Consider the following 18,134-nt stretch of genomic DNA (forward strand, 5'->3'; position numbering starts at 1 on the left):
CCTGCTTTTTTAAAAACCAGACCTGCTTTCAATGTGGAAGTACAGAGTTGAACATTTGAATTGAATTGTCTGTGAATGCTGGCTGCTATCACCAAGGTCTTACAACTGTATCTTAGGTTTGTGTTCATATTTCTGTTTTATCTGTCAGAGACACTCTCTAATTTCTGGTTTTTAGTACACTGTCAGAATTTTGGTATGATAATTGCCTTCTTAATTATTATAGTGCTAACATGGACTTTTCCAATATAAACACTTTTAATTAACATCCTTAAAAATAGGCACCAGAAATTGTTTCAAAAAAGATATAATGGAGTTTAGAACTGATAATTAAAAATTAAACTCCATCATTATATATATATATATATATATATATATATATATAATTATAGTAACTTTCTGATACCTTGTACTCCTTTAACTTTTTCCTTTGGACTTCATCATCTTATCCATATAACCTTAAAATATATCATTTGTACATATTAATCATGCACCTTCCCCAGACCTATCTTTCTGCTTCCCAGAGGTAAAAACACTTTCATTAGAGACTAACTTTATTTTTAAGTGGTAACATTTCCTTTTAATGTGCTGACAGATTATATTTAATGTTTTTCATCATAAATCAAGTTATAATTTTATTTAATTTTTAAGTAAAATAGTAATTCTGAGGAATTAACCATTTTTATAATAGCTCATTTATTCTTGCAGCTATGAAAAATGGCAGTCTTGTGGCACTGATGTTTGAAATGGATATAAATTAATCATGTGAATGTGTGCAAAACAAGGCAAAGGGTAGGGTAGCACAGCATGTGGAGTCCAGAGCAGGTGGTGAGGTAATGATCCAACTGTGAAGCTGATATGGTTTTATGTTTTCAGAGATGATGATGTTGTGAGTACTAAGTATAATAGTCAATGCTATTATTAGTTGACTGAGAAATACTAAAGCTAAATCCCTGTTTTGAGATCTAAGTCAATTTTACATTCTTCAAGACAATAAGGTATCAGTTCTGGACCAATCTGAGCCATCCAAAGAGATACAGAATAGTATCTAGGGAGTTTAACTAGGAGGCAGACTATCCTTTAAAATTGTAAGCAAGACACAAAATTATCATACAGCTATTGAAAAAAATATCTTTTTGAGGTCATGATGGATGTCATAACATTTTTGTGAAACAGGGCACTTACATTTTTCTTACATACCTTCCATCCCAATTCCTTTCTAACATCCTTCCTATGTACTTGGGTTGTTTCTCTCCAAAAATAATAGATTACCAGCATTTCACAGTAATCTCTGCCTAACACTGAGAAATCACATCTTATCCTTTTAGTCACTTCTTCACTGGATGTATTATCCTAATATATTTCTCAAGTTCAATATTCTTAGCTTACTCTGTCAGCTTTCACTTGTATCTTCTATGCTAATTTCTCTACATTTACTTGTTGCCACAAATTTTGTGTCCATGTTTAGTTTTTTCACCTCCAAATCTTTTGTGGAGTCCATTCAATACCATATGAATCATTTTAAATAACTGAAATCATGGTATCATAGACAAGGAAACTGAAATAATTACAGGTACTCTTGTTTAACTCAATTCCATGTATGCATTGAAGCTTTTATTTGTCTGATAGTATTTTTATTGCTTCCACTTAATTCCTCATGTTCTAAATCATTGTTTTAGAAGGTAGGCTTTACAATGACTACAAATCTCATGAAGTTATCCATATTATCCCTGAAAGTATCAAGAACTGATGGATACAATAATTTGATTATAAAAGGTGGAAAATGTTCAGGCAGACCTCCATAGGTAAATTATCATCAAAAGGTGATTTACCCGAAAAATTTAATTTCAGGAAATTCATTTGTACATATTCTTTGATGAGTGAAAGTATATATACAGCTAAATACTTACCATGTTAATAATGTTTATTAAAAATTAAAACATTCCAACCACATAATGGTATAATATACAATAAAAACAAATTAGTTATAGATGTATGAATTTTTTAACAAAAGTGTAGACACATTTGAGTTCATTCTATCCTTTATATGTAAATCACATATACACAGGTATCTTTAAGAATGCATAAAATCTTTCTAAGTGGTACATACACATACAAAGTATCCTTGTGGTAAACTATGGCCAGAGGCCAGGAATCCAGAAGAATTTTAAAAACATGGTCCATGTGTATTTTTGTGTGTCTCATTTTGTCTGTCATACATGCTCAATGGTCTGCATGGGCCTGATGAGGGTAATAGATCTCCTGAAGCTGGAGTTAAAGCCGTTATGAACTTTCAGATATGGATGCTATTGACAGAACTCAGCAACCCAGGAAGAACAGGATAGAATGAGCTCTTAAGTCTGAACTATTTATTATCTCTATACCCAGTATCATTTATCTTTTAATCTATAAATGTTCCCTTTTTTAAAAAAAAAAGTAAATGTGCAAAATGAAGTCTGCATAGATGAAGCCAAGGTTCCTCTCCTAGAAAATTTTGATTTGGATATATACCTTTGTAGAAGGATAAGTAAATATAAAATCACATTTAATCATTTTAAACTTAGTTTAATGACTATGATGCTGAACACATTTTTATTTTATTTTTTCCAATACATCACATACTAAAAAGTGATCCACATAAAATAACTATATATGTACCCAATACAAGAATCAAGTGCACTCACTCTGACCATTGCAAATGGCTAACTGGACTGTGTTTCTTGAATGTTCAGGAAATGTTAATTCCCCAAATACCTTTCCAATTATCCTGAAAATTTATGTCAGATTTCATTAGCGCTGAACATCTTTAACATAAATGGTTCTCAGGAAAGCAGGTCACAATACAGAAGAAGGCTTTAGAGCTAAGTGTGGTTATGCTCATATTTTCTGTTAAAATTTTGTTGATTGGTAGTTTGAACAAAATTGTATAATTCCAAAAATAAAATAACACATCTTAAAACATTTTATAATCCCACAATGTTCAAAGCCACTACTGAGTTTTCCTACATTCAAATGAAAGACACTTCAAACAGTTATAATCTTAAAAAAGAAAAAAAAAAACTTTGATTAGAGCTTTAAATATTTTCTGAGATCAGGCCAACAAACATTTTTAAACATCTTCTATCAAGATGGCATGTCTATGGAATATTCAAATGACTTGAAAAAAATTATTGAAACGCTGGTAAAACACTAGTGCTGAATTGCACTGAAAGCAATGACTGCATTCGCCTAAAGAAAGAAAATATATAAATCAGTGCAAAAAAATAAGATTAAGAGTTTTTTCTGTATGAGACAGCAAAAATGTAGTGCTTTGAGAGAAAGTGCCCAAGTCAAAGCAAGTTTTGATTGCTAAGAGGATATAGAAATCTCTCTCTCTCTCTCTCTCTCTCTCTCTCTCTCTCTCTCTCTCTCTCTCTTCCTTCTGTTCCTCTTCCTCCTCCTCTCTTCTTTTTCTTTTCCTTCTGTGATTGAGCACTAGAAAGTTGGGTCAACTCCACTTTAAAAATAAATCACAAACACACACACACAATCAGGCGTGCATGTACCTACATTACACAAAAGCACATATGCAAAGAATGTTAGCCTGAACTTAAAAATAAATCTATACACTTTCCCAAGAGCACAGAGGCTTTAGCTCCAGAGGCCTGCATAGTTGCCATGGAGGCCTGAAGGGAGTGGACCTCCACCCACAAAAAGCTTCATCTCAGGCCAGTTGTAGCAGTGAGTGTAGAGTGCATTGGGGAATTCCTCAGTACCTCCAAAGTAGTTTACCCAGAGTTCATCTTGGTTGAGCCAGCCTCTGCCACATGTGAGTTTGAGCTTCCTCCCTGTGCGCCCAAGAAAAGAGTCTGGACTGGCTGAGGCCCTTTCTTCTAGGAACTTCTGGGCACGAATGTCATAGAAGAGCAGAGAGCCATGTCCAGTGCCCACAGTGATGATGTGCTGGTAGAAACTCAGAGAACGCACACCTGTTCCTCCCTCTCGGGAACACAAAGGTTTGATGTTCTGCTGGCGTTGTCTTGGATCCAGGAATGAAACGTGAGACTGAGAACCCACAGCATAGAGGGACAACTCATCACAGTAGGTAAGACACACATTCTCCCGGCAGTAAGGCAGCCTCAGGGACAACAGCCTGGACAGGGAGCTCCGGGCTTTCCACAGGTGGAAGTAGCCATCCAGGGACACAGCTCCAAGTTCCTGGTTTCTGCCACTGAATGCAAGGGCTCGCACTTTGCGGTTACCCGGGTTAGTAGTTGCCCTTGGAATGGCTTCCATGTCCCTTGGACGAATATGTAAATACCGTGGAATTCCTAAATTATTGTGCCAGGGAATGCTGCCATTGAACATGTCGGAATCCACCCGCCAGAGTGCCACGGTGCCATCACGGGAGCCACTCACAACCACAGTATCACTCATCCAGGCGATGGCAAAGATCCAGTCCCTGTGGCCTTGGCGGTCACCTAAGCACACAGGGTCTAGAGTGGGTAGCTGATAGACTGCTAGACTGTTAGGGTTTTCACCTCCTGTAGCTAGGAGGGTCTTGGAGGGATTCAGCTGGATGGCGTGGATGCCACAGGTAGGTTGGGCACGTGTTTGTCCTGGCCCTCTGTCTCGCATCAGGGGAATGCGAGTGATCCGGCCGGTCTGGACATCAACCACGAAGAGTGTGTTACACTTGGTGCCACACACTACCTGCCTGGCATTGAGCCACTGCGATGCGAACACCTTATTGAGGGGGCCTAGGGTCAGCTGGCGCTCCCTCAGCAGCTCGGGCAGCCTGAGGACCCCATAGCTGCGCAGATCTCCCTCGAAGCCTGCGAGCCCCGGGTGGCCATCGGCGCCCAGCGCCCGGCCCTTCAAGTAGTGCACCAAGGAGCGGCGAGCCACGGGCCGCCGCGGCCTCTTGGCCAGCAGCAATGGCCCATCCGCTTGGCCCGTTCCCGCCGCCGCAGCCGCCCGCCCAGGCAACGAAGAAGTCCCGGCGCCCTGCTCAACCTCCGAGGCTTTCCGCTTCCTGCTACCTGTTTGCTGTGGGGCCATGGTGGGCGGCGGGCGGGTTGCAGAGGCGGCTGCGGTGCGGCGGCGGCGGCGCGTGGCACCCGTGGTGGCCGTGGTGGCGGTGGGGGTGGCTGTGTCTCCGAATCAGCGGGGGGTGGCACTGGGCCCCAAGGGCCAGGTGACTGAGTGATCCCTAGGGCACCGAGCGTCCTGGGTGCGTTGGTGGCCAAAGAGGCGAAGGTGGCAGCGTGGCTCTGCAAGGGCTGTGAGCTTGGAAGGAGCAGTATGCGTGCTGATCTCTGCTTTGAGTGTGGTGGCAGTGCCTGGGACTTGGCCGAGGGCGGGAAGTGCTGCGGTCTGGGAGGTGGTGAAGTCAGTGTGGGGCTAGAGAGTAAGCTAAGAGACCTGAGGTTGAGAGGCGGAGAGAGTGGGAGGGGCTGTTGGCCGAGGGGTGCTGGGAAGCACAAGCCAGTCTGAGTGGGGGTTGGGAAGAAGCAGAGGGGATGGGCACGGAGGAAGGCTGCGTGGAAACTCTGGGGAGATTCCTAGAGGGCTGAGCTCCAGTTAGCTCAGTAGCTAACACAAGTTTTGTTTTGTTTTTTCTTTCTACCAGTCTCCCAACAGCTCCCAACTAGCCTTAAAATCAAAACCTAAAATGTAGTCTAGCAAGGGATCAAAAGGAGCACTGAGCTTGACACATGGTAAGAAATAAATGTGCACTTGGTGTTATCATAGGACACTTTGACTAAGGTTGTTCTTTGAACTGGACTAGATATGGAGGCCTTTCAAAGTGACCTCTGTGGTTTCTTTCTGTGATTTCTGTGAAAGCCCCTCTGCAGATTGCGTTTTAAATTAGTCCAGCCTTACTCTGTTCTTGTTCCTTTTTGGCCTCTGAACTTGAAGCTCCTGAGCGACTAAACTTGGAGCCCTGAAGGGTATCTTGCTAATTCATACTCCTTGACCCCAATTCAAGGCAAGATAGTGGTAGGGAAATCGTCAAAAGGAAGCTCTTGAGTCTTCAGTGACATACTGATGGGAATATAGAGGTTTCAAGTGAATGGCAGGATGCATTATTATATACTAACTCCTCAGGGACCTCAGAAGCCTGAGATGATGGGGTCCAGGGTAAGGGCAAAGAAGAGGTTCTAGAAAGAAAGGCATCCATATATTCTCCAGGCGAGGAAAGTCCAATTCATGAAGTGAAGACCAGGACTTCTGTAGGACTCTGTCTTATATTAAAGCCCATCTAAACATCTGGAAAGAACTTGAGAAACACACAAGCTATTTGCTGTCAGATGGCGAAGAAGAACTTTTCAGAGGAACAACACGACACAAATGTGAGAATACAGATTTTAAGGGCTTGGCAGTCTCAAGACGGAAGAGATCCATAGCTGCCTTGAGATTCCAGTGTATCAATTCATTTGCAGTTACACACTCAACAAAATCAGTTTGAGTGGGAGACTGGTGACTGTTACCAAAGCATATTGGGGTTTTTAACTTGACATATCTGACCTATCACATGAAATAACAGCTATTTTGTTGTTCTTCCCTGTACACAACCTTACAGGTTTTGCAAAATTATGTCAAGTCTACAAATTTGAGCCTTTTTAATATCTCCAACTGAACTTCTTTGTATGTGTGCATTCACCTCAATCATTTTCTCTGTACACAATGCAGTATCGTGGGAAAGAAAAGATGTCAAAATGGGAATAAGAGGTAATGTTATTGAAGAATAAGTGGTCAGAAATCCATTCATCTACTAAAGGATTTTTCTGTTTTTATATAAACTTTATATAAATATAAGTTAGTAAACTATGATACATTGTAGAATAGGTTTTTACTATTGTATAGAATAAAATGTACTGAAATTTGAGGGTTGTAGCTATCAGTCTGTATGTAAGCATACTGGATATGTAAAAAAAGAGACGTATGGTCATTTCTGATAACATTGTTGAAATTTAGGTAGCTTATTTGTATTAAACCATTGAATGGCCAAATAAGTTTTGTCCTAAAATGTTTAAAATGAGTAAAGTAAAACTCACAAAAGGTAATAATAACTCATGGTCTCACAGTTCATGCTGCAGCAGATATAAAACTTGATCTGACTTTATTACCTACCTTTTAAATGATTTGTACCCTGTATTATTCAAGGATTATAATTTTTTGTTTCTTCAAAATATAACCTATCTATATTGTAGAAACATTATCATGCTTGCTTCTGAAATTCAGATAGAATTTTTAAAGATTTTATCTATTTATTTTATGTATATGATGAGTACACTGTAGCTGTCTTCAGACACCTCAGAAGAGGGCATTTGATTCCATTACAGATGGTTGTGAGCCACCATGTGGTTACTGGGATTTGAACTCAGGACCTATTGGAAGAGCAGTCTGTGCTCTTAACCACTAAGCCATCCCTCCAGCCTTAGATATAATTTTTAGAATCAAGAAATGAATAAATAGTAAATATAAATTATATGCAGCAGTGTTGATTCTATATTTGAAGGCAACATATAGTCTTAAATATATGTATATTTTATTTTCTAATTTTTTATTGTTAACAATTGGGAATATAATATAGTCAAATGTTTTCTGCTAAAGAAAATACCAATAAATGTTCTGGTTTTATGACTCTACTTTTTGTTAATGTAACTGTGATAGTTTGTATTTAACATCCAGATTCCATATTTTATGTGAATAAATGGGCTGTGTTAATTTCATCTAGGCTATCATACCCAAAGCACTTTCCATTCACATTAGTTATTTGAATTGTAGATATTTCATGTAGAGTTTTCATTTCATACATGTTTAAGATATAATGATCAATGAATCTATGCTTCCAATATATTATATTAACACTGAATTATTATTCATATACATCTATTTATAAGTCTGCTTGTACATACAGTTTAACAGACTTTGGGCAACATTTAAACATTCCAAAAGTTGTTATCTCCATTTGGCATCATAAATAATATATAATAATGTAAATATATTGAAAGTGTTACTATTTATTCTTCACTTAGCTAAAATAGTCTCAAGACAAAGATATTGACCAAGAACAGAAATATTTAAGGAAATTGAAGAAATAATCACAGATATTAACTTTACATAAGATTTCATAGGAAATTATATGTTACTACTCATGAATACAGACTTCAAAATTGGACATAATTCTCAGGTATGTGTGTGTGCTTGTAAATTGGATTACATAATCATGATGTACTAAGTTTGTGTTAGAAGGTATTTGTTACATCTGCACATTTGAAAGACTCACTCTTGAATTATTATCAACAAGTATATATTAAACACAATAAAATGAAGTATAATCAAACTTGTGCAAACTAAATTTTGGTAGTAATATAAGCAAATTAATCTTGGGCTAGTAAATTAAATAAATTTGTCACTTAATTTCTATTATAAATAATATTATTTTGTTCTTTGATACTATCTTGTCTCCCAAGAAAAGCAATTATTATTCTAGATTATAGTTCTTTGGAAGGCTTCTAAATTGCTTGGTACAGAAGCTGTTAAAGATTGTTCCTTTACAGTAGCTGAAGGGGTTTGCAACCCCATAGGAAGAACAACATCAACCACCCAGACCCTGCAAAGCTCCCAGGGACTAAACACTAATCAAGGTACACATTGGGGGTCCCATGACTCCAGCATGATTTGTAGCAGACGATTGCCTTATCCGTGGAGACTTTATGACACAGGGTATTGTAATGCTTGGGCACTGAGGCAGGAGTGGGTGTTTGGTTTGGTGGGCACCATCATAGAAGCAGAGGGAGTGGGGAGGGGGAAGGGATGGGGGTTTGCTGAGGAAAAACTGGGAAGGGGGTGACATTTTAAATGTAAATAAATAAAATAACCAATAAAAATGAAAAAAAGAGATTATTTCTCATGCTGGGTTTCCCACTATGATCTATCATATGATTGTTCATACCATATCTAGGCATATTCTGTTGGATAAATGAAGAAAGCAAAGGTTAGAGGGAATTTTTATTCTATGACCTCTAATTGGTGTCATTTCTCTTCATCTTCCTAAGGAAAAGAAATGTGTCATAGTTTTAATGTGGACTTTTTGATCCAGTGCTGGTTATATGTTTTGTAAGAGGCACAACAAGGTAAGAGAGTGGGCTAGGGAGCCAGATAAGGTGGTTTTCATTTTGGTTCCTTAACTTGATTACCTTAAATTAAGCTGGTTATAATATTTTTCACCTAATATTTATTTTGGTTTATTACCTCATGTATCAAATGGTGATAATATCATCTGTAACACAGTCATTTGTAACAAAATGTTCCTCCTTCTCTCTGTATGAGCGTGGCTATGTTTGTTTTTGTGAAAGACATGGGTAAGCAGGATAATAAAATAATAATTTAGAGAGTATATATATTAATAAAATTATCTTTAATATTGTCTGACTTCTTCCCTTTCTATTATTTATCATTACACAGGTAGTGTGGTACTCAGGAGACTGGAGATTTTGAGTGCTTACTATATTATAAAACAAACATTTATCATAACTAAAATCTAGTATATTCTGAAACAAAATATTTGTAGAATTGGCCACTTTTCTACTTGTATAAATCTCAATTGTACTGTGAGACTAGAGATGAATATTCATAAGGGAAGTATGTGTTCTAGGAATAAATTTACAATATGCCAGTGTATCTTAAAGGAGGAAATTTGGAAGGTTTCTTTTATGAAACATCCAGATTGGGATTTTACCTCCAAACAGTTGCTGATGTAAGTATATATTCCAAAAATAATTGAATTTTTTTTACACATAGGGCACTTCATATATGGTTATTTTAGATACAATGAACAGAGGTGAGTAAAAAAAATCATACAAATCATTCTTTGATATCAGGTAGTTATATGAAGACATGGATTACCTTAAGTCAGTGAAGTAGACTTAGAAGATGCTGCACTCACCACTCTGTAGTATTGTAACACAACATAGATTTCAATTATTATTTTCCTCACCCTTAATACCTTACTATCACTCAATTCAAAAACACCATGTATGCCAGTGCCTCCCAATCTTATATTGCCATAACCAATTTTTGTTCCACCTCCTTCTTGACATTTTAGATCTCAAAACAAAACACCAAGACCAGCATACATAATCTGAGAATCTTGATATCAATGTAGAAAATTCTTGAACTGTTCTCAAGAATTATGCCACCATTTATTCAGCTGTTCAAACCTAATTTCTAACAATTATCCCTGACACACATCTCTTCACTGTGTTTAGTTCCAATATTTTGTCTTCTACCATTTTTATTTAGTTTTTAAATTTTAATTGTATATTTTATTTATTTATATTTCAAATGCTTTCCCCTTTCCTGATTTTCCCTCTGGAAATCCCATCTCCTCCCATCCCCCTGCTTCCATGAGGGTGCTTCCCTGCCCACTCCTGCCTCCCTCCTCTGGCATTCCCCTACACTGGGGCATAGAGCCTTCACAGGACCAAGGACCACTCCACCCACTGATGCCTGACAAGGTCAGCCTCTGCTACATATAGGGATGAAGCCATGGCTCCCTCCATGTGTGCTCTTTAGTTGGTGGTTTAGTTCCTGAGAGCTCTGGGGAGTCTGGTTGGTTGATATTCTTGTTCTTCTTATGGGACTGCAAATGCTGTCAGCCCCTTCTGTCTATTCTCTAGCTCCTCCATATTTTTTAATCTATTCTCTTATCAATATCTCATTGCTACCTCTAGATCTCCAATCACTACTTAGTCTTGATCATATAACTCTAGTAGCAGGGTAATTCATTTTTCCAGAGACGCCTTTCCCCTCCCACATTAAGTCTTCCACACTAGGGTCAATGAAATACCTTCTTGAAAATCCATTCTTCCTATTGTACTGATTTAGACAATCACTACTTATTAGTAGTCCTAAAATATAGACCAAAGCTTAAAAATATTCTACCAGGCCCAGCATATGATTTATGTTGCCTTGCCAGAGTTCTTTTTTTTTTTTTTCTCATTATTTTTATTCTCTATCCACAATGGACCTTTTTAATGTTCTCATCATTGCTGATCTTTTTTTTTCTTTCTTTTTTTTTCTTTTTTCTTTTTTTTTTAAATTATGTTCTCTCTGCCATCAGAAATACTCTCTGCCTGTAGGTCATCTACCTTTTACCTCCCACAGATACATGAATGTGTTAGCTGCTTATTTTTAGATGATAGGTAAAGCGTCACATTTTGATGGAAAATCTCTTGGTACCCTACAAATAAGATAGAGCCTGGTACTCTATTATGAAACATTGTCAATGGAAAATTCCATGTCTTTTATCATATTAGGATTGCATTCCTATATTTATGACTTGATAACGATTTGCAACTAGAACACTGCCTGGGGACAGGAGAGGAGGTATCCATTTGGCTTACTTCTATGCCCAGTGTCTATACTGTATTAGAAAACAAAACAAAACAAAGCAAAAACCAAAGAAACAAAACGCTAGCTTTTATTACGTGACAATTTAGAGATTCTGGAACTTTTATTGATGTACCTCAGTCTTTGACACTTTGTAATCATCCATGTCCTTATTTAGCAGAAGTTGAAGATACAATCTTTTGCTACTTGACATTTGATAATTTCTTAAATTGTTAATTCTTCAGTTATTTCAGTCACAAGTATTTCTGGATGGATTAAATATACAATCCATAATAGTCTATTTCTGTGACTTTCAAGATTGACTGATGTGACAGACAGCTTCATAAAACATTGTACAAATAGAGCAGAAATACAATTCAATACTGTCAACCATTGTTACATTCTCTTTCAGCTGTGTAGGTATGCACAACTAAACACAAAAGAACATTTCCAACATTGGGCTATTATCACTTCACTGACAAGCACCAAGAACAATAGGGTACTATGGTTTTTAAATGGAAACTCAGTCATTCAGTGCTTTACTAAAATGGACATAATGATCAGAAGATCTAGCAACAATTCCCTGAAAAGCTTTTATAAAATATTTGATGTGTCATGCTTATAATTATTTAGAAGGTATAGTATTGCAATTATATATACATATATGTGTACATTTATGTGTGTAAAATAACATACAGCATATATTCATAAATATATATATGTATATATATTTAATGCATGATTATAAAAAAACAAAGTAATTTCATTGCCTTGAATATTATCAGTTATATAGTCAGTGAACTTTGAAATTCTTGTCTATTTACATTGAAATCTATAATTAATTTTTTAGCTATTATGCTAAATCCATTGGTATTGAAAATAATTTCCCAAAACTCAGATGGTTAATCCAAAATTATTTTTGAATCATAGATACTTTATAGAATGTGGTGTATTTGGCAGCTGATGTATCATAAGACAACTTGTGATAGTGAGTACCTGTAGACTTCACAATGTTTTTCTACAATCACAAAACTTGTTTTGATCATCTTTTTCAGCCAAAGCCTTGTATGTAATATACTAGGATTTAGAGTAGAAGAGGAACATTTGCTCAAACACATTGAAATACTTTTTAATATGTTTCTTATATGGCTCCTGTTTTTTCTTGGAGAAACTGCCACGAAGTTTCTTGATGAAAAAGTAGAACGTTGTTTCCTCAGAATGGGAATACAGCTCAAGCTACTTAGCATTGAGAAAATGAAAAGGTAGTCATTGTTGTGGCACTGTAGATAATAGCATGGTCCTTTTGAAATAAAAGACCATGAATCCTTACAAAAGTTACTGAACATCTTTTCATTATTCACTTTACCACTGAAAGTTGTAACTTTTTTTTAGAATGGTATATAAAAAATATAACTGACAAATCACAGATGTTTTTAAGTACTTAGTTTTCCCAATCAAGCTCCCTCATTGAACATAATGAGGATAGGTCTTCAGATTTCTTCCAAGAGTATAACAAATACTATCCCTTTTCTCCAGGTAGCACACCATGTCAGAGTGCACTTTTAAAGTTGCCCACTTCTTTAAGGTCCTATCTCAAGCAATAGCTCCACTAGGACAACTTACTTGACTAAAGCTCCACGTGCACTTTCTTTTGTGTAACATACATAATTCTATTATAGTAGTTGATTTGATTTGCTTCAGAAATTGGCTTGTGTTATGCATGGACTAGAAATAAATTTTAGTACATATATAAACACACAGACACACACACACACACACACACATCAATCCCTAGTATAGTGTCTGGCCTGTCAGTTGGAAAAAGTGCAGTTGCTGATTGAATGTACAAATGAAATTTCTTCCATCATGACCACTGTTAATACAATATAATATCATTCTGAAGGTTGGTTAACATACTCTCACTTTTATTCTTGAATCACCTTAGGCTACTGTTCCATAGGATTGTATTACCTTAGTATATGCTTAATCAGTTTCACTCACTTGCACTTTAATGTTATCCTTTAAATGGTTCTCAGAGGTCATTATAAACAGTTCTATGAATATCCCTTCTGCATTTATTGTAAATGTGTTATGAAGGACACTTTTCATCATATTGCTAAATGTCCCCTTTGTACAAAGTCACACAGTAAATTAACTTTTATAATTTGATGTCAGAAGCCTTTATCTCTATGAAATTATTATATTTTTTCATTTCTGATGATGTGAACTATATGAGAGTAGAAGCTGTGAAGTGGGAGAGACCTTGTGGTTCCACCTAAAAGTTCAGTTAATTTTGTAAACTTATTAACCTTTATTATGAAATGAGTATTAAACACTCTCAATGAATATATGTATATATGTATATATATATATATATATATATATGTGAACTCATAAAATATCAAAATATCTAGAAGATTTTTGAAATACATTTTGAAATATCATAGAAATATGTTTTTCTTTTACTTTATATATAGGAAGCAAACTGATAAATTCAATGCTGAATCATCATTATACTTATATAAAAATTTTCAATTTCCTTAGCCTGATGTTTCATCTTGGAATGTCATGTTTAAAAGCATTTTCAAGGGTTTAAAGATAGGGGCCTAGAAGTTCATCTGGAGGAACAGTTTTCACTCCCAACACCTACTTGGTGGCTCACAGCTATTTGTAACTCCAGTCTCAGCAGATCTAGATCCCTTTTCTACCCTCTATGGGCATTAGATACACATGGTCTACATAATACACATACATACATACATACATATATGCATACATACATTCATACATACATGCATACATAAACACACATACATACATGCACACAAAGCATACACATAAATAAAAATAATAGAAAAAATATTTCCCTACAGGTTTCATTATTTCAATATTTATTTATCTACTTATCAACTGATGAACATATAGGATTTTTCCATGTCCTAGCAATCTTGACTAGAGCAGCAGTAAACATGGATGGGGATTTATCTCTGTAGTATGATATGTATGTAGTATTACTTAAATGTCAGTGGAGTGCTCAGCTACAAACGTGATATCTATGTCATAAGTATTTCCCCAAAAGGCCCAGAGACATTCTCAGAAGTGTGTGCAGAAATATTGTGAGAATCAGAAGTCAAGGAGGTCCAGGGACAATCAGTGTGTTATAGATTTTACACATCAGTGTACTCATAAACTATAGGCAGGTATTGATGAATGTGCAACACCTGAAGATCAAATCAGTCAACATTTGAGCATGGAGAGGGAAAGGCTCCTGAGTGCCTACATTTAGCTGAGGAACTATTGAAAGTTGATATTTTTCAGGGAGGAGCCATCAGCCTTCTTCACTAAAATATTATCTCTGATAATATTAGACTCTAAACATATTGGCACGCTACTTAATATGTGAGTCTCAAGAATTGGACAGAGTAGACGTTTATTTTTTAAATGTGCTAGATGGTAGAAGTAAAGAGTGAACCTGGGAGGACTTTGAGGGAGATGTGGAGATAAATATGAAAATATATTGTATGAATATATGACTTTTCATAAAGCAATGTTTTAAAACTAATGTAACTAATTAGAATGTATGCAGATTACTTAAACAAGTTATTCCCAATTTTGAAAAAAAATAGCCCTAGTTATGAAGTCTTAATTATGATTATCTTATGTCTTAGTTATGACGTTATGATTATCTTGGGTCTTCATTATGAACATAGCAGGAAATGTTGAAATCTAATTAAGAGAGGGATAAATTGTATGTTTTTTTTATGAGTGTTTATTCTGGGTTTGCCATGGTAGTGTACATGCCATATTTAGAGATCATTCTAGTAAATCCTCATCTGTTAAGAATTTTGAAATATATATACATGGGAATATATTACAATACCATTGACTTTTTACCATTAAGGAAAACAAAATCAGAGATGGGGTTACTCACAGAATAAAGATATGAAGAGAGCAACAGAAAAAAATGGTAAAGTGAAAAGGGTATGCAGAATATTCATTTTTTTCTGTAATCTTACTGTGCTATCATTCTCTGAAACATAATCTTTTTAATGATTTTTATTAGATATTTTCTTCATTTACATTGCAAATTCTATCCAGAAATCCCATTATAGACTCTCCCGCCCTGCTCCCCAACCCACCTACTCCTGGCCCTCGCATTACCCTGTATTGGGACATATAATCTTTGCAAGACCAAGGGCCTCTCCTGCCAATGATGGCCGATTAAGCCATCTTCGCTACATATTCAACTAGAGACACGAACTCAGGGGCTACAGGTTATTACTGTTCCTCCTATAGGATTACAGCATCCCTTCAGCTCCTTGGGTACTTTCTCTAGCTCCTCCATTGGGGCCCTGTGTTCCATCCAATAGATGGCTGTGAGCATTCACTTCTATATCTGTCAGGCACTGGCATAGCCTCACAAGAAACAGCTATATCAGGGTCCTGTCGACATAATCTTGCTGCGTTTGGTGGTTAATTATGTTATGGATCCCTGAATGGGGCAGTCTCTGGATGGTCCATCCTTCCATCTCATCTCCAAACTTTGTCTCTGTAACTCCTTCCATGGGTGTTTTGTTCCCCTTTCTGAGAAGGATCAAAGTATCCATACTTTAGTCTTCCTTTTTGTGAGTTTCATGTGTTTTGCAAATTGTATCTTAGGTATTCTAAGTTTCTGAGCTAATATGCACTTATCAGTGAGTGTATATCATTTGAGTTCTTTTGTAATTGGGGATACCTTACTCAGGATGATATCATCCTGATCTATCCATTTACCTAAGAATTTCATAAATTCATTGTATTTAATTGCTGAGCAGTATTCCATTGTGTAAATGTATCACATTTTCTATATCCATTCCTCTGTCGAGGGACATTTGGGTTCTTTCCAGGTTCTGGCTATTATAAATAAGGCTGCTATGAACATAGTGGACCATGTGTCCTTGTTACAAGTTGGAATATGTTCTGTGTATATACCCAGGACATGTATTGCTGGATCATCCGGTAGTACTATGTACCATTTTCTGAGGAATCTCCAGATTAATTTCCAGAGTGATTGTACAAGCTTGAAATCACACCAGCAATGGAGGACTTTAACTCTTCCTCCACATCTTTGCCAGCATCTGCTGTCACCATTTTGACTGGTATAAGGTGGAATCTCAGGGTTGTTTTGATTTGCATTTCCCTGATGATTAAGGATGTTGAACATTTTTTCAGGTGCTTCTCAGCTATTTGGTATTCCTCACTTGGGAATTCTTTGTTTAGCTCTGTACCCCATTTTTAATGGGGTTACTTGCATTTCTGGAGTCCAGCTTCTTGAGTTCTTTGTATATATTGGATATCAGTCCCCTATCAAATTTAGGATTGGTAAAAATCCTTTCCCAATCTGTTGGTGGTCTTTTTGTCTTATTGACAATGTCTTTTCAAGCTGTACTACAGAGCAATTGTGATAAAAACTGCATGGTACTGGTACAGAGACAGACATGTAGATTAATGGAATAGAATTGAAGACCCAGAAATGAACCCACACACCTATGGTCACTTGATCTTTGACAAGGGAGCTAAAACCATCCAGTGGACAAAAGGCAGCATTTTCAACAAATGGTGCTAGCACAACTGGTGGGTATCATGTAGAAGAATGTGAACCGATCCATTCCTATCTCCTTGTACTAAAGTCAAATCTAAGTTGATCATGGAACTCCACATAAAACCAGAGACACTGAAACTTATAGAGGAGAAAGTGGGGAAAAGCCTTGAAGATATGGGTACAGGGGAAAAATTCCTGAACAGAACAACAATGGCTTGTGCTGTAAGATCAAGAATTGACAAATGGGATCTCACAAAATTGCAAAGCTTCTGAAATATAATCTAAAGAAGAAATAATGATGGTCATCAAGAGGGTTTGAGGGTAAAGAAGCTTGCCACTAATCTTGAAAACCTGAGTACAATTCTCAGAGAGGACATATTTCCATCCCACAATTTGTCTTCTGGTCTCCAACTGTACAGGCTTAGGTATGTGTATACACGTGTGCATTCATACATAAGCGTACATGAACAATTTTTTGTTTAAAAATGAAAGAACTATGAATTTTGAACATTTTTGAAGTTAAAACGAGCAGTTACAGAACAAACATGTGAATTGCAGTGTCTTTGAACAAAAAGAAGGAAAGTTAGCACAATCTAATGGTAATTAAGTTGATTACAATGTAAATAATTAATAATTAATTGTAATTACTCAATGAAATGATTAATCTGATGCATGTGATATGCTTCAAACACATTTGATAGTAGGAAACAGAAAGATTAATCAGATTTGAAGTCTTTACTTTTATGGATTGTCATTTGCTTATGACAAAAATGAAAAATTGATAGATCATAAAAGCATATCAAACACATTCACTAAATAGTTACTGGATAAGTTCTGCACATCATGAACTTGTCTTGCACTTGTAGGAACAGTATACACTTATGAATTTCTTTATCCATGTAAAATCACATATGAAGTAGATATACACCTATACATAGATAATTACAGAAGAAAAACATAATCTTTTTCTATTTCTATTTATGAGCCGTGACTTCAGATTTTATTTTTTTTTACTTTTTTTTTTTTAGGTAATTTCCTCAATTACATTTCCAATGCTATCCAAAAAGTCCCCAATACACTCCCCCCCCACCCACCCCCACCCCTTGGCCCTGGCATTCCCCTGTACTGGGGCATATAAAGTTGGCAAGTCCAATGGGCCTCTCTTTCCAGTGAT

The 18,134-nt window shown here is 36.4% G+C and overlaps 1 protein-coding gene across 1 annotated transcript; it reads right to left on the bottom strand.

Annotated features, from left to right (window-relative positions):
* Window positions 1–3,627: 3,627 nt before the first annotated feature.
* LOC110287525 (DDB1- and CUL4-associated factor 12-like protein 2) lies at window positions 3,628–5,040 on the bottom strand. The gene has a single exon (XM_021154108.1). It carries the CDS (start codon window positions 5,035–5,037, stop codon window positions 3,628–3,630), a length of 1,410 nt encoding a protein of 469 aa, XP_021009767.1. The 5' UTR covers window positions 5,038–5,040.
* Between the last annotated feature and the right edge of the window lie 13,094 nt (window positions 5,041–18,134).

This window comes from Mus caroli, chromosome X (genome assembly GCF_900094665.2).
Source record: "Mus caroli chromosome X, CAROLI_EIJ_v1.1, whole genome shotgun sequence".
NCBI classification, from domain to species: domain Eukaryota; kingdom Metazoa; phylum Chordata; class Mammalia; order Rodentia; family Muridae; genus Mus; species Mus caroli.